This window comes from Octodon degus, unplaced genomic scaffold, assembly GCF_000260255.1.
Source record: "Octodon degus isolate 3935 unplaced genomic scaffold, OctDeg1.0 scaffold00015, whole genome shotgun sequence".
Taxonomy (NCBI): domain Eukaryota; kingdom Metazoa; phylum Chordata; class Mammalia; order Rodentia; family Octodontidae; genus Octodon; species Octodon degus.
The window spans coordinates 24,999,943-25,022,112 of NW_004524591.1; the positions used below are offsets into that span (position 1 = coordinate 24,999,943).

At 46.0% G+C, this 22,170-nt stretch overlaps 1 protein-coding gene across 2 annotated transcripts in view; it reads left to right on the forward strand.

Annotated features, from left to right (window-relative positions):
- The window catches only part of Plxna4 (plexin A4), a 446,676-nt gene that overhangs the window by 134,931 nt on the left and 289,575 nt on the right, over positions 1 to 22,170 (forward strand). Inside the window, exon 4 of one of the 2 annotated variants that reach the window (XM_023709842.1) lies at positions 10,807 to 10,877. The exons of the other annotated variant lie outside the window; for it this stretch is intronic. Within the exon in view, the coding sequence (XP_023565610.1) occupies positions 10,807 to 10,854 (48 nt within the window). The 3' untranslated portion in view covers positions 10,855 to 10,877. Of the gene's footprint in view, positions 1 to 10,806; positions 10,878 to 22,170 lie in introns of those variants that run through there. 2 annotated transcript variants of the gene reach the window in all.

Sequence of the window (22,170 nt, forward strand, 5' to 3'; positions counted from 1 at the left end):
GTGTGTACATGCATACTCCAGAAATGCATTGGGATTTGACAGGTCTCCAGGTGTCAATGCAGCAGCCTTTTGCACTGTGTGTGTGTGTGTGTGTGTGTGTGTGTGTGTGTGTGAAAGAGATCTACCTGGGCGTGCCAGTGTGGGCTTGCTCTTCCACCCTCTCTTCATGTTTTGCTTTGATGCCCAGCTGCCACCTGCCTGCCTCTCATTTGCATGGCACCATCCAGAGAGCCAGATGCCCCTTCCAGTACCCGCCAAGGTAAACCTGTTCTGCATAAAGAAGCATTTTTGTCTGGGTGTTGTTGCCTCCTTCTTGGCCTTCCTGCTCTTTTCAGGTGCCTTCTGGTAGAGAGGCAGAGATTGGAGCAGCAGCAGCAGCAATTGTGGATACCTGCTGTGCTCGTGCAGTCAGAGCTAGGTGAGAGTGGAGATGGCGGAAGGATGGCCAGCCTGCGCTGCCTCTCAGCAGCCTCTCCCTGCGAGGTGTTCCAGCCCCTTGGCAAGGATGCACGCAGTTTGCAATTCTGGCCAGCCTCCACCCCAGGAGGTGCTGCAGGAGCTGTGTGCGGTAGACGCACACAGTAGGGCAGGGACAGGTCTGTGTGTGCCTGCGCAGGCTGCTGTAATCACCATGAATTTGGTGACGAAAACTGTAGACACTGGTTGTTCCACAGTTGTGCAGGCTGGAAGCTCAAGCCAGCATGAGGGTAGGACTGCTTTCTCCTAAGGCCTCTTTCTTTGGCTGTCCCCTGTTTGCATGTGGTCATTTCCTTGTGTGTGCTTTTGATCTAATGTTCTCATTTTATAAGGATATCAGTTTCATTAAATAAGAGTCCACACTAACCATCTCATTTTAATGTAATGAGCTCTTTAATGAGTTCATCTCCAAATATGGCTACATTCTGAGGCCCTGGTGCTTAGGACTTCCACATGTGAATCTAGAGAACATGATTCAGCCCATGACAAGGTCCTTTCCATATGTCCATTCTGACTCCATCCTCCTGGCCATTTACCAGCCAGCTTTGAGAACCAGAGCGTGCCCCTCAGAACCCTAGCTCCTTTTGCACATGTGATCAGGTGATTTTGGGTTTTATGACTGGCAAATTAACTGCAAGGGAAGTACAGATTTTTGTTATTGTTTTAGTATTTATAGGATAAGTAAAAGGCAATGTGATATACTGGCAAAAGCAAGGGATTTGGATTGAGAGTTGTTATATAGCCTGGTCAAATAGCTTTAAAACATCTTAGAGAACGTTTCTCTCCCTCCCTCCTCCCTCTTCTCCCTCCCTCCCTCCTTTCTTTTCTCCCTCCCTTCCTCTCTCCCTTCCTTCCTCAGATGGTAGGTCAAAGACAACATTGTTGGACACCAATGGAGTAGATACCAAGCTCCGGAGAGGAACTTCACACACAAATTGTGAATAAAGGGTGTACTGAAAGTTGGAGTTCCTTTTCCTTGCAAGGCTGGTTCTCAAATTTGCATGTGAATTGGAATCACCCAGGGTCCTCTTACACCAAAGGCTTCTGGGCTTTCCTCGTGGAGTTCCTGAGTGCAGAAAGGGGTGACATTTCCAAGGGTGGTGCTGGTCCAACGGCCACACCCAGGGGCTCCTGCCTCACAGTCTCGGTCCTGCTTAGGGTCTACATCACCTTATTTCTCCAGCCACTCTTGTCCTGATCCCATTGCTCTACTCTCATTCACTAAAAGGACTCCATCCTCTACCTGACTTATGAAAGATTTGTGTTTGTTAGCAGGCTTATTTCTTTTGGTCTCATCCTTCTTCCTGTTTTTTTTTTTTTTTTTTTTCTTTCTCATGTCACTTTTTTTTGGTATCCAGGATCAAACTTAGGACCTTGCGCTGGCCAGGCAGGCACTTATGCCCCTAAGCTATATACCCGGCCCTTCTCATGTCACTTCATGTTTGAGCTTCCTCTGTTTTTCTTTTTTATTAAACATCTCTTGTCACTTTTGGGCTTCCAGATAAGAGACAGTGCAAAGCTCCCTAACTGACACTTATGGTGACCCCAATTAGGAGGAGGCAGATGCAGAAGGAGCATCTTCCCCACTGCCATCATCTTTGGAACCCCCATGTGCCTTTACCCCACCATGTATCAATTCCCTGGTCCCAATTCCCTAATCACTTTGCCAGAGTAAATAATTGCTGGTGCGTGGTGACCCAAGGTCAGTGCCAATGGAGGAATGTAATTAGGGCCTTCATTTCTGACCATCTTGGGAGCTGTCTTGCAGCTGATACTTATTTCTCTGACCCCTTGCATTGATGCCCATGTCCCTCTCCTCTTTCTGAGCCCAGAGAGCTTGGGTGGGAATATAGCTGTTCAGGAGTAGATGCCCACACTGCCTTTCTTTGCTTCTTTCCCCATGGACCTGAGAAGATAGAGCCTCCTGCTCCACAGAGCTGGGATCTTGGCCCTGATGCCCTGTGCCCCATGCCTTGTGGTACGAGTGCTCTCTAGGGACCATTTCAAGAAGGAATCTGAGATACCAAATAACTCAGGGTCGTAGCTTTTTGAACTTCCCAACCCCTTATGGCCACCATTGCTTTTGACTATTTTACTTCCCCCCCCCTTGCCTTTTGAGCCTGGTTAATATGTACTTGGTAGATATGGGCACACTACAAGCTCCCAGGGTGCAAAAGGCCTGCAGTGACTTGGAAAGTGTCCTCCTGGTGGGTGGGACATGAGTGTAGGAGGCAGAAGCCTGGCCTTTTATTCCTGCCTCTTCCATCTTCCCATGCTGGTCTTATTCCTTTCTTCTAAATGCATAGTGTTGAGATGCCTTGCTGGGGAAGATGATGATAGATAAATGCTCTTGAGTTCTTTTGGAAACACCCACCTGGCCAAAGCAGGGAGGAAAGCTTCTTCTTTCCATCACTCTGCCTCCCATGGTTCAGCCAGGCTTGAGACAAAAATAAAACCAAGAGAAAAGGCCAAGAACCTCCCAAGTGTCCTTCTAACATCTTTCTGCTGGAAAAGGAAGAAGGCAGGAAGTACGAGGTAAAATTTTGGCGGCTGACACTCTGAGGCTCCTTTTGGAAAGAATGTACAGATTTAGTCTAAAAGAAGTGGAACTTTTCTTAATTAAAGAAAAGAGGGATTGTGAGTTGTAATCTCTGAGAAGGTCCTTCTTATCCATAAATGTGCACAACCCTCGCAGCCTGCCTGTGCTGTTATTTGGTTGCCCACTCTGTTCTAAACCATTAAAGCAATGCAGGCACCCAATCTCTCTTTTTATACACAGGCCCATGCTGCCTTCTCTTCTTGGCATCTCACTTGGCCCATGGGCCAAACTCTGCTTCTGTGTTTTCCTAGACAGATTCTCCACAAACAAAAGTTCCCTTGACTTCTCAGAGGGTAGAAATGCCAGTGAGAATAATACCCAGCATCCAGAGCTTAAGAGAGGAAAGGTTCACTTTGACTCACAGTTATAATCCATAGCTGGTGATCTCCATGACAGAACAGCATGAAGGAGGGGCACAGTGGAGGACAGCTGCTCTCATTGTGCCACCAGGAAGTAGAGAGAGACAGGAGTAGCTTGGAGGGGAAATAGTGCTTCCGAGGTCACACTCCTAGAGACCCACCTGCCCTACTGGCCCCACCTCCTGTACCAATCACTTTGCCAGTATGTCAGAGGCATTTACATACTGGTCCTCCAAACTTCATCCCTGAACAGATAGCACAGCTGGTTGCTCTCCTGTCTTTGCATGAAGACCCACCTGCTTCCCAGGAGTGGTACTCCTTCTCTTTGAAGATCTTTCTGTGTGAACTCCTAGTCAGGGAGAAACAAGGCCAGGGTTGGTGGAGTTTTTTGTGTGATTTCAGAGAACACCATCATACAGCTACACCAAGTACCTCGAAGGACCACAGTCCCTTGAACCTACTTTCCAGTTTGTTTTCTCTTCATAGCTTTCTGTGTGGGCTGAGAGCATAAATAGCCTCTGTGGACATCAGTGTGCTAGCCTTTATGTGGAGGTGTTCATGTAACCCACACCTTCCTTGGGGAGAGAGGAAACCAAACTGATGACATCAGGAACTAGTGTCCAGAACGGAAATGGACAATGTCACCAAGAAAGGCATTTTATCAGGTGCCTATAATCTGGATTTTGTTGGCTTGGGAACACTTTCCACCACCGCCATTGCCACTGAGCTTTTCAAGGCTACTGTCCTCTGTAAAGTCATTTGTGAAAACATGATTGGTGAGCATTTTCTAGAACTTCAGAAGATTCTCAGAGGTCTTAGCCCCAGCCAGGTGAACACCCACTAGCACCTTTGAGTGGAACTAGCTTGGACTCCAATTATAAGGCTGAGAATAGGTCTCTTTTCTGAAGTAAGGACAGCAAAGGAGCTTCACTCTAGGTTTAGAGTGAACCCATTAAGGATGAGAGAAAGTAGCATGAATGGAGGCAGGCCCACTTGATAGCTCAACCCGGAAAAGGACAGATTTCCAAGCTAGGTACATCCACCTCCTTGCCTCTAGTAGGAGCAGAGCTGGTGCTATGTGACCAAGGACTGGTGCTTCATTTCCCTTACCTCTGCTTTCCTTGAAATGGATCATCCACAGCAGAACCCTGCCAAGGCAGGAGACTTTGGGGCAATGGGTTCTTCCTGCTCCTGAGATCCTTTGGTTGGTAGGCATTGTGGCACTAGCTTTGCTGTCTTGACCTCATGCTTCTTGGAGTACCCTTATTTGGAGTGCACAAGGGTAAAGATCTCAGATTTCAAGCCATAGAGGTCTGACCAAGAGGCTCTGATCCTGGGAAACTATGGAGAATAAAACCTGTTTATTGCACAGTGGGAATGAGTAGAACCACAGGCATGAACTCAAGATAAATGATGAGGCAAGTTTTTGCCTAATTTTTCCTTATTAGAAGAAAAGCTTTCAAAGGGCTTGATTGGTGATAAAAAGCCAGTGATTTGGCCACTGATACAGTTCAGTTCAATTTAAAGCAATTCCATGAATAACTTAAATATTTGTTAATTGCTTATATCTATGGTACCCTACCAGACATGGTTAAGGATTTCTAAGAAGGTGTAGTCTCTGCTCTTGATGAACTCATCAGTTAGCTGCAGAGAATAAACATTATTAGCATAGTAGCTGGAGAAAGCCTGAGGCTGTGGAAAGGTTGCATGCAGAATTTAGTCTACGGTCAAGAGCCGTTTGCTGAGTTTTCTGTCTGAAGGTTGCAGCTTCTGAAAGAAAACATAGTGCCTAAAATCTCATCTGTCTCATTAGTTTTAGGTCAGAGAAACTGCCCAATATTTGTTTTCTCCAGGGAAGAAATAATCTTCTGCCTAGGGCCATGAGGTGGTGCCTAGGTATGAAGGATGATGGCTCCAGTAGAGCTTGCTGTGTTTAAGTTGCTAAAGAGTATAGGCTGCTTGACTTGCCTCGTTTCTTTCACCTTGTCTGCTCTTCCTGTGCCTGTTTTCGTTTAAGCTGACCCTGTAACTGGGCCCCCTCTTCATTAAGTTATCTGGCTCTCCAGAGGAAAAAAGTCTTAATGCTTAGCATGTACCAGTTTCTGTGCTATAAATATTTCCACCAGGGTGAACCCAAGCTATGGATTGGTTTAGCAAGCAGATCACAATATTCATGAACATTTTAGCAATCACCTCTCCTTAACCAGCCCCCACTGGCAGCTGTACATCTCTGCAGGTCTCCTCTCTGTTAAGCCAGTCACCAATGACCACTTGAAAGGGTACTGGGCCAAGACCATACTGACAAGCAGAAACTCTCATAAAAGGTCATCATGCACCCCCTCCCCAGCAGTCATTGGCATTCACTGGAAAAGGGAAGGTCAGAAAGGTGAACATAGTCTCAATTGGTGCCAGGTGTCTTTTCAGAGACAGAACTGCAAGTTGAGTAAGAGGTTCCATGCATGGTTATTGGGGTCCTTATTCTTGGGAGAGATGCCTGCCTTCCTGAGCTGTGCTGTGAAGATGACCTGTGAGGATCACTACATCTATTTTTGAAATATTTGTAGTTCTATGAAGCCTTCTGCTGAGTTCAGAGATCTTGTTTGTACCATGGTACCTCATCACCTTTCACTAAGCCTGTTGATCTCCCTCATATCTTCAAAACCATTCAGCTCCAGGGCAATGGCTTCATTCACAGAAACTTGAGTTGCCCCAGGTATGGCTGAAAACATCAACACTTAGAAGGTGAAAAGTCCCCTGGTCTCACCTCCTAGGAGTATGCATTTTCTAGTAGTCTCCTTCTTTCCCTCAATGTTGAAAGAGCCTTGAAGGAAGTACTCATCAGCTGTCAGTTGAGTAATGGAGATGGAGTCTAAGGGCCATGGTGCCTTGGCCATGGAGAACAGGAGGAAGGAAGAAGGAGCAAGTCAGCCTACCCTCACTTTCAGGTGATGTGCTTCCTTGCAGCAGAGACCTGGTGAGCCAGCTCAAGGTCTCCGAGGGAGAATCCAGCAGAAATGTCAGTCAGGCAGTGAAGCGGGGCCAGAAAAATCAATGCTGAATTCCAGATGCCAGGAGGGTAGGAGAGAAGGATGAAATGAGAGCATTTGTTTGCAATTCTAATATAACAAATCAACTGATCACTGGGCAAAGCACCTAATGAAAATGCGCATTATGGATGTAGGTGGGAGAAGAAGGGAGGGTGAAAGTCAGGCCAGGGGCTGCTGAGGGATTCACAGGTGTTAGTGTCCACTGCAGGCCTGCCATAAAGGGCAGCAGTTCCAAGACCAGCAGACCCCAGGCTGGAATTCCAAATCTACTGCTTACTAGGGGTCTTGTGGCTTTAGACTAGTGAATTCACATTGTTGATCTTTCATTTCCTTCTCTGCAATGGGACTGTTAGGAATTAGAGAAGGACAGATCTTTGTGACACTGCAATGAAGTAATTTTGGCACATGGATTGTTGATGCTTGATATACACAACAGTTATTGTTTTATTCTCTTCCTCAAAATGTGTATCACAATGTATGGTACATGGGGGCTAAAAGCATGTGTGTGCTTCATATATACAAGGAGGTGGGGAAGCTAGAGCCTGATTTCACTTCACCTGGCTTCCCCAGGTAGAACGCTCAAGTTCCACTCTACTCATTTCTCCTTTCAATCCTTTTTCTAGCAAGCAGGCTTGGGGCAGAAGTTCACTGACACAGGGTTTTGATTTCCTCATTTGTTAAGTAATGATCACAGTACCTACAGCGCTGTTTTTGAGAGGCTGAAATGAGAGACACTGTGGGGAAGTGTACTGCATCTCTTGTTGAGTGAAGGGAAGACCCTGGTCTAAGGAAGCTGCATGCAGCATCTCATTAGCCATAACCAAGTTGTGCACTTGTGGCTCAGGGAGACTGGGAGTGAGTCTGATGGTGGTGTCCCAGGCCATCCACGGCTGTTTCTGGTTTGATTCATGGGATGCCATGCCTTGATCTTGCCTCCCTCCCCTTAAGCAGCTGTGCCCTTGCCAGGATAGGGCAGAGCCAGCTGCTCCTACTGCAGAGGCATCCACTCAGCTTTAGGGAAGAACAAACCAGGCCTTCATCAAGAAGGATGTGTGAGCTTTTGCTGTCTACCTGTGGCCTCCATTTTGCCATCAAATTATGTGAGCCTGAGAGGCTGGTTTGATTCTCTGAGGAAAGATCTGGGCGAGGTCACAGACATGGCCGGGAATTCCTAGGATTTCTTTTGCATGTTTTTCTCTTTCATTCTGGATAGGGAAGTGAGGTATGTTCAAACTGGTTTGGGCATGGCAGAAGACAAAATTTGTCAAACCATATTGTTATCCTTTTTTTTTTTTTTTTCATTTCACCACATCTTGGGAAATTTTCAAAGCATTATGCCTGTGAGAAATTCCAATTTTTTATCTAAAAGTGAGTGCTATCATGATGTGGGTTGACTGTGATTTGTTCAAATGGAATCATTCCTGGATTACACCATGGAGATGTCTGTTCCTTCCATCTCCTGTGGCAGTGGAAGAGCCAGAATGTCTGCGATGTGTCCAGTGGGTATTCATGAGGCCACTGCAAGGGCTGGATAAGTGAGTAGTTACCAGTCAGTGACTCCTGCTCAGCTGTTGGGAGAAGCAGGCCATGAAGATGTGAGAGGGGAGACAGAGCAGATGTGAATGACTCCAGTCAAAACTCTTTTCATCAGCTTTAGAATCACGTAGAAGGAGCAGGTGGCACATTTGTGACATTCAGCGATACATGTAAGGGTGCATGAGGTGAGGTGATGTGATTGGCTTGATCAGGAAGTAAATGAAGATAAAGCTCGAGAAGATGTCTTGTAATGGGCCCAACATGCTGGTTTCCAGGAGGCAAGAGCAGGAATAGCTAATGACTGCTCTGCTCTTCCAGAAAACAATTTAGCATGCACACTTTCCTGCTGGTGATGAGCAGAGCATTCACATGTGGGGAAAATTGGGAACATGCCTCATTGTAGTTGAGAGTGCACTGTCATACTCTTACATACATCCCACAGCCCATACACCCCATCCACACAAACCTTGCTACAGGCATGTATGGTGCAGCCTGGTATTTCTGGAACAGAGGTCCTTTCACAGGCTAACCCACTTGTCATCCAGGAGGAACAAAGTATAGGGCATGTGAATCTTCATCTAGGAAGGAACTAATTCCTAACCTGTATGGTGGTACACAGCTGTAATTCCAGCACTCTAGGAGGCTGAGGCAGGAGGATCCCAAGTTTGAACCCAGCCTAGACAACTCAGTGTCTTAGGGAGACACTATCTCAAAAAATACAAATGAGAAGTGGAAGTGTACCTCAGAGCAAATACAAAGGCCTTGGTCCAATCCTCAGTTACTTCACACACACACACACATGCACACACACACACACACACACACACACACACACACGTGCACACGCGCACAGTGGAAACTAATCTCCAATAACAACACTTGACCAAAAGGGCCTTGCTGAGAGTGTGAGAAGGTCAATTTCATTTCTAAATTTGAAGAAAAGCAGTAAGTGGGAAGTAGATTTTCTAAACAAAAGACTCATTCTAGAAAAGGGTATTAGGGAGGGGTAAAATTTAGCAAGATAGTATTTTTAAGTTCCTCTAAATGCTTTTGATGAGCTCAGTGTGTAAACAGGGCATCTGAGGAGAAAGAACAGGAAGGCGCAGGAAGGGAGAGACGCATGGCCTCCTTGGAGTCTTGGTAGTGAGAAGCCGAACGAGTCCACAGCCCTCCTCTGCTCATGGATGGGATCCGTCTATTATTGTGTTTCTTGGAATGGAAGCTCACATTTTTAAAAAAGAAGCTATGCCAGAAACATTTTAATTTGAGAGAAGTACCAATTTAGAAAACCAAGGGAAAGCCTGGAGATGCTACGTGTTGGTCTTCGGAAATTTCCTCTGCTGAATCCTTCAGTGACAATATTTTCCCTCCTATGTAATAAAGATTACAGACTTGAGGTTAATGAAGAGGGATGTACCTAAAGCAAGGCTACGTCCAGAGCCATCCTAAGTGATGCTGTCACGGCCACCAGCAACAGCGCCGTAGTGTCAGCTGGGTGCACACAGGGACACAGACAACATCCAGGAGGGGAGGGCACAGAGGTCAGTCACAAAAGTGCTTCTCATACATGAAGAGAAGAAAGATGCCCAGAATGTCTGCAGAGCTGGATCCTGGGTAGAAAATGGTCCAGCTGGTTTGGTCTTCAAGCAGTGTGAGCCTCCTGTTGAAGGCTTGGAATTTGCAACCCATCCAGAGCAGCCCAGAGGAGAGTGGGGAATCCCACAGAGACTGGGCCATAGCAAAGAAGGTACCATGATTGGATTGGCCTTTTGCTACAGGAATGCAGCCACAGGGAAGCGGCAGGCACAGACCCTCAGCAAAGGAACCTCCTCCTGTTGGATGGAACTTCTTGCTACTCCATAGACTTCGCAGGGCCTGAACATTGGAAAACACTGCACGTGTACCCTGTCCTGCTAATGTCCAATCCTGTGATCACAGCCCTGGTTGGCCTCCTTTGTGATAAAGCCAGGGGTGGCAACCACAGGTAGGCTGCTACAGCCCAGGCCCAGCAAGCAGACTCGACACATTGGCCAGCTCATGAGGCCATCCTTGGGCACAGGGGCTGGGCCTTTCAGGTCCTACAAATATGAACAATCTATACCTTTAATTCTGTCATCAGGGCAAGGCAAATCAAAGGGGCTCTAAAAGGAAGCCACACAGGAAAAAAAGATCAGGGAACAAAGCCTTGGTTAGGGGACAATGTAGCTCTACATATCATGCTCATTTTTCACTTTAAGCTATGATCTGTGGAGACACAGGACTGCTTCTGTCTTGGTCATTGTTCCATACATGTGCTCAGCCCAGGGCCTAGCACACTGTCCCTACTTTGTAAGTACCTATTAAATGCAAAAGCTATGGAATGACAACATTTGGGAGGACAAAGATCAGCATCTAACTGAAAAGAGAAAAAGAACAGGAAGAATCCTGCGGAGAAGCAGCAGATTGGAATCCAGAAAGATGAGTAGGTGGTGGGGAAAGATGCCCATTCGAGAAAAGTTAGAAACTTGAGGCATTCCCAAGAAGAAAGGGGGTGGAAAGGACATCTGTTAGAACTTGTGGAAGTAGGCGGGGGGCTGGGAGGTACTTTCTTTCCAGGCTTTATCACCCCTTTGCCTGTTCCTCTGCTTATTGACTTTCAGAGTCATACTCACCTGCCAACATACCCCAGTGCTGTCAACTGGAGCCTCTGTGTCCCTGAGCTCTAAAATTTTAGTGGGTGACATTAAGCTTGTTCCTTTCATCTTCAGCTCTTGGTTCCTGATTGATCACGTTTCTCTGCCCCTTTCAGCCTTCATTTGTCCTTTCTGTTGTCTCTGGATCACCTTGGTGGTCTTGAGTGTCAAGTATGATGGTCATCGATGGACCAGGGCTCCCTCTGGAGCGGACAGGCAGAGAGTGGAACATCGGGGGCTTCCTCCCAACTCTGAGTGTCTAGTGACTGCAACCCCTGAATGTCACCCTGCCATGCCATCTTCCCGAGTGCTGTGGTGATATGCACTCCTTTCCATAAAGGAATTCTCCAAAGTGAAGCCCAGACAGACCTCTGGCCTCAATAAACTGTGTCTACCTTTGGGATCATCCTTCTCTGATAATCAGCTTTTGCTGGCCTCAAGTAAATCATTCTTTGAGAGACCTTCATTTCTCTGGCAGCCAAGCAAGAGGATTATTAGTTCTCTGAATAGGTTTTTAAAATGTGGGAGAGTCAGGATTTTTTATATAAATATGACATGAAAAAAAGACATGAAACAAACTCTGAAAAGCAAAGCTTAAAAAAGAATTCTCATTCATTACTACCCAAAACAGCTGAGCTTAGTGAAATGAGTATATATAGAAATGTGCTACAACCTTGGGCTCTATGGGCAATGTCCTGTGCTTCTAAACCCAATGTACTCTTAGTTGAGGAACATCAGTGAGAGCTAACAGAGTTTGTTGCTGTTCTCAGTTCAATTCAACGAGCATTTATGGTCCAGCCGTGCAAACCTAGAAAGAATTAACCATGGCCTTGATGTGCTGCCGGCCCAACTTATAGATCAGTCTTCCAGAATATTGGAAATGGAAGCAAGCATTTGTCCAAGATCTCATCACCTGTTCAGTTTAAAATCTTTTTAAAACAAGTTTAAAAATCTTTAAAAATTTGTATTTTGTTGTAATCCAGGAAAGATGCAATCTGATGGGGCAGATGCTAGTGGGGGATGAACATCTGGGGCAAGAGTCAAGAGACTTAGATTCTAGCTCTCTCCCAGATGGAAACTTGTCCTGTAAGCTCAGGCCGTACCTTGCAGTTTACTACTGGAGGAACCTAGGGTCTAGTATTCCTACACTAGAGTTGGGGAAGCAAGTCTTTAATATTCTAAGCCTTGACATTATTCATATATGCAAAACAAATAATTAGGGAATACTCACCTTCCGCGAACTTTACCAAATAAAACACGAGAACAACTATCAGAATATTTTGTAAAAATGAGTGCATGGTGGTCTTGACTCTGCTTTTTAAATAAGCATGGTTCTATTTGTCCCCTTTCTGTTCATTGTTCCTGTCTCTCAATCAGGTGCCCACATAAGTCCCTGTAGATCCCAGCAGGACTGATGCAAAGTGAGTCACATGCAATTGTGAAGAGCATTCTACTATGGCAAAAAGATCCCATGGTAGTAGTGAAGCCCTGGTCCCTATATAGTTAGTTTTTCTGCAAATAAGTGCCCAGTAATCACCCTTATGGTGAAATATTTGATTTATACTATGGCAGTTCATTGTAGGGCCTTTTAAAAAGGAAACTGTAGAAAAATATTTTCTGGCAGCTTTAGAGAAAGAGCAGAAAGATTACGACCGCACACCCTCAGAATTGTTATCATATTAAACTTATGTTTCAGGAGTGTACAGATTTTCTGATGCAGTTGGATATCTTGCCTCTGGACAATGAAATTGCTATCCTCTGCCACAGAATAAATTGCCTGTCAGGTTCTCTTAAGTGGTTTCGGGATGGTAAATTTGAAGACAGCAGCACAGGCCACAGCAGGACCAGGGGCTGGGCAAGGAGAGAGAGAACTTTCCAGAGTTGCCACAGTGTGTCACAGTGTTGCTCGCTGTGCCTGGTTGGTCTGGTGCAGTCTGACAGCTGCATGTAAGAGATGGCAACCTCAAAGGATCGAGAACTACTTCTCAGGAATGAGCCTAGGCAACATCTGCCTGTGCAAGGCAGTGGAGAAGGTAAGCCAGAACTCACTTCTGAAACACACATATCCTGGAATTTTCTTACAGTTTGACACTCAATGCAGGGATGTAATTGATCCCATTATGAAGATAAATTAGTGGTCTATGATGACAGCATGGCACAAACTCTTACATATCCAGAGAGAGAGGGAGAGATAGACAGACAGACAGACAGTAGGACAGTAAAGTTTTCCAATTAGCTAGCCAGAGCATTTACTCTACTCCCATCTAGCATCAAAAGGTGCCCTACTGGTCATTTGACTTTAGGACATTTTCTGGGGTCAGGAACCAGATGCTTTTTGCCCTGGTAATCTACCAGTCTGCAAGGCCTAGGGAGCCATGGGTAGAAAGGAAACTGGACAAAACATTTGCTAGTGGCTTTAGGGAAAAGGAAGAGAGAGAAGAAAGAATTATGAGCACAGACTTTGGTTGGCCACCCATTGCATGAACCTCTGAGTTCAGGACTTTCCCATTAACTAGTGGCTTGGAAAAATTTGCTTCCAGAAGCTGTTTGAATAACAGAAAATGCCCCTCCTGCCATAAACATCCCTAGTATATGTGTCCCCTAAGATGAACAGGAAGGGTAGCCATACTTTGATATGTATGTCTGTATGTGCATGTGTATGCATGTATACATGATTATATTTATGTGTATGTATATGTGATATCTGTGTGTGTGTACATGTGTATGCATGATTCTAATGTGTGAGTTGTCACACATCCTGAGAGACTAGCAGAAGGGCTACATGATCTTCAGAGGCTTAGAGGAGTAGCTTTGCTCACTCCTGGCTGCTGTGGCTTCGAGACAGGCCTGCTGCATCCTGGGCCACATGACTGAAGCTCCGCACCTTCTAGCTGAGACATGAGTGTCAGGACAGCTGGATCTGGCTGAGACTATTTTCTGCTCCACAATTTCCTCCAGGTCAGAGATAAAACAAGAGCTGTAGTATGTTCATGAATAATAACCGGACTCCTAAATGAACCAGGGACCATTAACATTCTTGCCAATAGTAAGCATGCTATACATGGTAATAACTGCAGATTAGTACTTGCTGTCTGGGTTTAAAAGGGATGTGGCAGTTCACCTCAATGTTGATTGGAGATTAATGTGGTTGCATATTTCATATGAAGCTGTTAACTCTGTCAGTGGCTTACTGTTTCACAGTGGCCTGTTTATTTGGAGCAGATCTTTCCGTTTTGATATACTGACAGTAGTAAGGATTAATTTTGTAGCTTTTGAAATTGACAATCATTATGCATATTTATGGGTAAAAGTGATGTTTTGATCTATGTGTGCATTATGGAATAATAAATGTAATTAGAAAAACCATCATTTCAGATATTTATCTCTTTGTCTTAACATTTAAGATCCTCTTGCTTACCTGTGTTGAAGTACATAGTGCATTGTCACTAACCACAGCACCTCACCATAGAGAGGAAGACCAGAGCTCATCTCTCCTGTCTGGCTTTGTACCTGTTGACTAACAATTCTGTTCCCCACCTACCGGACCCACCCCCAGCTCTATTAGAGCCACCATTCAATGGATTCATGAAGAAGCACCTAGACAAAGGACAGAACTATCAGTAGGAAGCTCCTCTAAAACTCTACAAAACCGTGGCTATTTTGTTTGCAGCATCCTTTATGTTGTTACCATGTGCTTGACGTTGGGCTAAGCCAGTCCACGTGCTAGTAGGTGGCAAAAGTAGGATGTTATCATAGTCTAATATCAACCCTTATTTTCATACCATAACATAAAATATCTTAAAATATAAGTTAGACTGATCTGGGGATTACTTAGCTAGAGTGATAATCATATGTAATGTTTAGTATGTGATTGAGAACTTAGCAGGTTTTGGGTTAGCTAGCCAATATCCTGTATGTCATTTTAGACCTAGGTGATGAGAGCAGACTGGATAATAATGATAAAGCAAATTACTATTTAGTGAACACTTACTAATGTCAGACACTGTACTCAGATTTTCATGGGTTATGTCCTAGAAGCCCCTCTGTGAGTTATCTGATATAGTCACTATCCCATAGATGTAGAAACTAAAGTTCCACGTGGTTAGATGGTTTAAAGCTGATGTTTCATCCAGATGCTATTGTCCTTACCATGCCTGAAGCCCAAGTTACGGAAATGTTTCTGGTGTGTTGCTTGTCAACTCGCACTCATGCTTGAACATCTGTATGTTGTGTTGAGTTTTTTTTTTTTTCTGATTGAAGATCAGCCTCTCAGAAGCCGTGACTCGCCTCCTTCTCAGAGTGCTCTCAGCTTAGGGCTAGCTCCTCTTCACTGAGCACAATCATGCACAGGATGCAGCTCTAACCACTAACTCAGGCCTTCTCCCAGCCCGCCTCTGTACAACCCTTGGGCCTGCTCTTGCTTGTTGTTGATTCCACCTTCCAGCTTCTCTTCAATTCCTTCTCAGTGGGGACAGTGACTTCCCCTTCATGTGAGAGTGAACACCTTGGCTTGCTGGGCTGCCCTGTCTGATCACTTGGGCCCTCTTGCCTGGCCAGTCTGCAGAGTGGTGGCAATGGCTTTGAGGGTGTGAACCTATGCCAAAAGACCCCTTGGGATGCTGTGTGTTTTCAGGTTGTGTATAGTGAGTATGTGGGGTCAACTGGCTGGGGAAATTGGGGAAAGTCTATTGGCTGTGGGAGAGGTTAAAGAGTTCAAGTAGGCCAAGGCAGGCTTAGAGTCTTCAGGTGCAGAGGATGGATCTGGTGGCTTTCTGTGCCTCAGATGAAGCCCTCCTTTCACTCACGAGCCTGACTTTCACATGTCCACACCCCTAACTCACACACACACACACACACACGCACACACGCACACACACACACACTGGTCACTAATCACATCCTTCCCTGCTGGATTTCTGCCCCTTGGGAGTCAAGTCCATCTCCATCATGCTCATGACCACCAGGAAGAGAAAAACTGTCAACGATCCAAACTTTTTAGGATCGTTTGCTGCTCTACCTCCAGACCATTATACTTCTGGAGAGTCAAGAGTAGGACAGATGGCTTGTATTAGTTGATGGGTGGCTGAATTAGATTCTTTTCCCCAGAGGGTAGCTAGCAACCACTTTCATAAGGACTCAGGCCACAAAAGAAGGGAAACCCTTCAAGGATACTCCCTGGCTATGCTGTGTTCCACACACCAGGTTGGCCCAAGATCAGGATGGTCATCCTCCTTGAACAAGTACTGCTTATGTAGAGATGGAGTGCCTGGAGGTCATGGCAGCCAGGAAGCCCAGGAAAGTCCATGGTAAATGACTCCATTCATCTCCTACAGGGTTGTCACCTAAACTGGTCAAAAACGTAGGTGTCTTCAAGTGCTGAAATGTCATTCAATGAGTAAAGTATGGCAGCCAGGAGGCCACCGCACAGACCTGTATGTGTGGTGAGTGAGGAGCTGGGGATTCTAATAGGTCATTCCTAGACTGTGGCAAGCATCTGTCTACCTCTCCCTTCTCAGTGTCACCTTTACTGACCTTTTCTTTATTTCTCTCCTATGCTGATTTGGTGTCTACCTGGCCTCTTAGGTTCATGAGCCTAAAATTTAGGGATCCCTTTCTCCATGTAGTGGCTCAGAAATTTATATGGGAACTCTTCTTTGGAACTCTCTAAGGGTTGGCAATGGAGCAAAAGGTCACCATGCTTTGATTGTGATCTTTCACCCATTTGGCTTCTTCTACTGTTTCCAGCAGTGACAGGGACACTTGCAGCAAAGGTACAGGAGGAGGAAGGGAATTCCTGAACTGAATGCTTCTGTCCTCATTGCTTATTACTGATGGAGGGACCCTTCTCTGTGCTTCATGCCTCTGGCTCCAGGATGGCTGGGCCAAGTAATTATCCTGGACAGCTGCACAGTGTTCACTGCCATGGCCTTACCTCATCAGCCACCCGTTTTTCACTCTAGCTGTTTAAAATATAAACCAGACCCCTTATCCCCATAGACGGGCTCCCTTTAGAGCGAGACAGAGTGCAATGTGTCATATGTCATCTGATTTGCAGTGTGTTGGGGTGATTGCCAGATGGGCACAGGAGGAGGGAGGGGGCAGCCCCAAGCATGCAGAGAGTAAGGAGTTGGGCTTTCTGGGGACAGTCTCCAGACCAATACCGGACCCACCAGGTGACTTTGACAGGTTGCCTCCAGGCACTATCTGTGAAATGGAGAAAAACCTGTAAGTCACCAAGCATTTCCTGGGAATTTGAGGAGTCTGAGGGGAGTCCCTAGATCAGAAGCCCGTCATTTCAGCAGAGAGTCTAGAGCATTTAGCATGAGTTCTTTCCAACCCAAAGACTTGCTGAACCATGGTGGGAAGCCATCAAGGCCTGTTTCTTACTGGACACTGACTCTGACCTTTGCCTCACCAAGATTGACCTTTGACTTTCACCTGAAGTTTTATGAAAGAGAAGAGGAGCAGAGGAGGGAGAAGAGAACATCTGAAGGTGTAGAGAGGGGAAGGGATGCAGGCTTATCAGACATGTCTGAGACAGCCACACTCACACACGGGCCTCTCATACCACAGAGATGCTCATGGAACAATTAATACAAGGCCAAGTGTCCCTAGACACAGGTGGTCCCACAGATGACTTCACTGGTGATGGCAGCTGCATCTCTGACTTCTTTTTGCTTTCCATTTTTCCAACACTCTTTCCCTAACAGATCCTCATCCTCCATCTCAAACCTCTACTTTATGTTTTTTTTCTTTGTAGGTGATTGGGGGTAGTCAGAGGGTGATCATGGTTTTCTGGGTTACTCAGGAGTTCTGATTTTTCTCTCTGAGGGAGGTGCCAGGCCGGGTGGAGGCCACTGTAGGATCTGGCTGGAGGCTTCATCTACAGGGCTGATTAGAACAGGCTGCAGTTTGAGCAACCATAATAAGGAGTGGTTGTCATGGCAACAGGCTCTTGATGTTGTCCAGATTTCAGAATCTCTCCCCTCTCCCACCTCAGTTATTTTCCTTCCTTCCTTGTTTTTTCCCTTGGGGCTATGGGTACACATTCAGCAGGAGTTTGTGCACCAGCAGCTGAGTCAGGACTGCAGTTCCCAGGCAGTCTTGCTGCAGCTGCACTGCTAAATGAGAATGTGGCTCTGTGTGGCCAGGAGGCCCGGGGCAGGGCACATGTACCTCATGCTCAGAGCCAGGGATTTGGGTGGATATGTCCAAATATCAAAAGCACAGACTCAGCCCCCATTGTGCCCTTCATGAGGGGTGGGGGAGGAGAGGACAGGCTGCTAACTGGACCTCAGCTTTGTCTCCTCTCCAGGGTGCCCCAAGAGTACAGCAGCTGTGAGGAGGGCTTTGAGTCTTTAGATTTTGGTTCCTCATAGACAGTGAAAGATCACTGTGGGGACTGAAGTTGTGACCATCCTCAGGCCCAGGATTCCTCCTCAGAGTGGCTCACAGCTACTCAGGCAAGGTCATTGCACCTCACGCAGCTGAAGGCAGAGCACAGCATGCTGCAACGCGTTCAGGAGAGCACTGGGCCTGGGGTGTGTGCCTCAGCGTCCCTGAGTGCGGCAAAATGGAGCTCTCATTCCTTGATCTGTCTGCATGCATCCCAAGGATGTTGGGAGGCTAAAAAGAGACAGCAGATGGCAAGCTCTTGGGAAGGGAGCAAGGATTATATAAAGGAAAGAGATCATTCTTGAGAATCTACTGCAAGACAGAGTTAGAACTGCCTGAATTAAGGGGAGTTTGAAATTGATTTGTGTCTTAGAGAACACAGGCTTCAAGTTTGAATCTCACAAAATTTTGGGGGGAGGGCCCTTGATGGTGCCCTAGGGTATCCACTCTCCTCTCCTTCCTCCTTGTCCCTCACATGAACAGCTGGAATAGGCCTGGCAGAAATGTCAATGTAGGCTGGAGCCCGAGATGGCAATAATGGTCCCCAAAGTGATCAGAAAGTCCAGGATCTTGGAGTTAGATGCAAACTGTGACCAAAGAGACTATTGAAAGTGAATGCTGGGGGAGTCAAATGATGCCAAAATTGATACAGAGGAGAATGAGTAATGGGAGACAAAAGAAACATTTCAAGGGTGGAGGAAATATAGAAGACAGGGGAAACAAGGGGATGTGCTTGGAATCAGGTAATGTCTTGTGGTGGAGGACTCTTGTTGGAGCACTACATAGTAATTGCACCTAGAAGTTGCTGAATAAGCTCTCACTGATTGGTTGATTATGGCCATCAATCTCTAGGGATCTGGATCACCAACTTTTCCCTCTGTGTATCTTGAGCCCCAGTTTTGAAATGTTGAGTGCTCTTGGTTCTCTCTACTCAGCTCCTTAGTATGAGAGTATGGAGGGAATTTCCTAATATGATGGTTCTTTGTAGAACTACAGGAAGGTACCAGGTGTGGTTTTAGGAAGTCAAGGGCTGGCCAGAGTCCTTTTGTCTCAGCCTACAGCGATGGTGAGCCTGTTAGAGCTTCTCTGACAGTTGTACAGGTGCCGTAGGTTCGCCACCATTGGCCAAGGAGGTCCGGGGAATCACAGGTTGCATCTTCTTTTTGTGGTCCTCTACTTTTAACTGGCAAAGTGGGACTCCTCTAAGTGAGAGAAAAGGGGAAAGAGAAGATGGTATGGAGCTGATCCTCTGTTCTGAGAACAAAGCGGAAGCTTCAGACACAGGTCAATGGCTCTCTTCTCTGGGCAGTGTTTGTGCTGTCTCCAAAAGGAAATGAATGCTGTGTGTAACACTGAAAAACTCTGGCTTAGAGCTGTTCTGCCTGTGGTCTCATGCTTCTCTTTGGGGTGTATTTTATTCGTTGTCTTCTTACCTCCAGCTGCCTGTGTGTAGCACACACCAGCAGTGAAAGCCCCAGAGCCTTTGCTAGGTGTTGGGATGGAAGGCTTTGCGTGACTTGTCCACTTCAGGGACCCCAAAGGCATGCCGTCAGAATTACTTTTGTTGTTGTGGCAAAAGAGTGACATCAAACCAGTTGCTGGGGTAGCAGATAATATCTCAGAGTTGTCAAAAGGGATGAGCCGGCTCGTAGCCAAAAGAACTGAATGTTTTTCAACTTTATTATAGTAAGAGAATGTTCATAGAATTTTGGAAAATAAATGTAGTCCCTAAGTTTTCCAACCTAGGCAAGCATTTTACTCTAGCCATTTTTGTTGTCCTTTTGGTATGAATATAAACTAGAACTAGAAGGAAATTACACATCTAAAAGTAAGTATGATCTATAAAATATGTGGAATAGCAATTATTTATAGTGGCATGATGGTAAAGCATGCCAGAGATGTGATAATTCTTTTTTTCCATAATTTTATTGAGAAACAAATAGCAATGAGACAGTTTCAAACCAAATTGGTAGGACAGTTTCAATAATTAACACATTGCATACATTCTTCCTAGTGGTCAATTGCTGTACAAGATGCGGACATGATATCCTATTTACAAACACCATTAGAACAAATCCCTCTATTCATTAAGAGAATGTAACTATATATCTATCCTAACCACTTTGAATACACAGATACAAAACGAACATTCATCTGTATCCCCTTTTTTTGTTAAGTTCTGTTTTTGAATATTATAGGTGTGCTAACTCAGCAAAAGAGATGTGATAATTCTAATAGTGTATTGTGGTTTTTTGTAGAGATCCTGAGTCCTAACATGACTCAAAAGATCCAAATTCAAGTTCGGGTAGCGGCCACTTTTACCTTTGGGACTGTGAGAAAACAGCTACTCTTACAGGCTTCCTCTGTAAGACGAGAGAAACGAACCTATTTCAGAGGGAAATCATGAAAGTGAAAGGAGAGTGTAGAAGTGAAAGCGCTGTCAAAATACTCATCGCTTTGAACACTTCCCCCTTCTTCTGGCAGGATCCTCAGCTGCCCTTCATACCCACCTATTCAATTTTCTCATCTATTGAATAGTTTCCTGCACCCCCATCACCAGACAGGACCCTCCTTTCTTTCTGTCATCTGAGTGAAGGAAGAATAATAAACATGAAAAGCCTCGAGTTCCTTGAAACCAAGGAGTGGGATAAATACTCTATATTGATTATGATGATTATATCTGGGACTGGAAAACTATGATTGCCTGGTTGCCAGTAGCAACCAGATGGAAGTGCAGGAGTAGGGAGCTGTACATGGGTCTTTTCTTCTGCCGTCTGCCATTCTTGCTCTCGGGAGCTGTGGTCGGTTGGGAACGAGGCCTGCATGGAGTCGGGAAGGACTGCCTGGAGGCTTCTTAGCAAACACCACAAGCAGCAGACAAGTCCTCTACTGGGCACATGCCCTTTGAAATCAGGGACATGGGCCAGTGAGATAGCTCAGTGGACTGAATGCCTGCTTTGGCAAGCATGGGGACCAGGGTTTGATCCTTGGTCCTGAATGCCACTCTGGTCCTGCCCCTGGGGAGCGCTGAGCCAGCGACAGAGTCTGGGCAGGGTAGCTCATGCCTGTAATCACAGTGCTGGGGAGGCTGAAAACAGGATTACCATGAGTCCACGCTGCATAGTGAGACTCTGTACCAAATACATTTAAAAATAAATAAATAAACCAGGGACAGGCTATCCAGCTAGTTCGAGTGAGGGCTGCAGCCTACAACTGGACCTGGAAGAGTAGAGACTATGTCTGTGGGGCAGGGAGTGGGAAGCCATCTGGGAGTGCATGGACCCAACAGAGTTGCAGAACAGTAGTGAGGCTGTGGTAAAACCATTTCCTGCCCTGCAGAAGGGAAGGTCTGTGACCAGTATTATGAGAGCACAAACCCTTGGTCAAGTGTCTGAATTCCAGATTTTCATAGAGGCAGCAGAGGACCTAGGTGCTGGGCTGCGGTCCATGCTGGGAACACATTATCTCATGTTCTTGCATTCAGCTGCTATCCTTGTTTGCACCATCACATGACCAGGGAGAAGCAAGGCCAGGATGAGCTGACCGCTGCCTGTATTCAAAGCTGTACTCTTTACACTTTGATACTGACCATTTTCCCAACAGGTCAGGAAGCCTTGCGTGAAGTTGGTCACCAAATCTTGAGCATGAGCGTTCCTGAAAGAGAGGCTCTGAGTGTGAGCTCCCAAACCTGCCTGTGGTCAAAGGTCTTGGCTTGAATCTCTGTGACACTCTTGTGATCTAAGGAGAAGGTGCTGGGCTCCGATCAGCCCTCCCTTCCTCCCTGCCCCCTCACAAAAGGCTTTCTTGACAAAGATTTTGTGTGAAGCTGGACTTTTCTGGTTGCTGTTGCCACTTTCTGACTGGGGAGTGACTGGGAGGATGTGGTGAGGGCACTGCCACCCGGGATTGGAAGGTGGGTGGGGACTCCACTTTCCACTGCTGGTGGGTACAAGCTGCTATGGACTGAACGGACTCCTGACAGGTGAACAGAATTGGACCCCAGGTCATATAGGAATATGCAGTACATATCGCAGCACTCAAAGAGCGTTTTCCTCTAGTTATGAATTTACCCAACATCGTAAAGT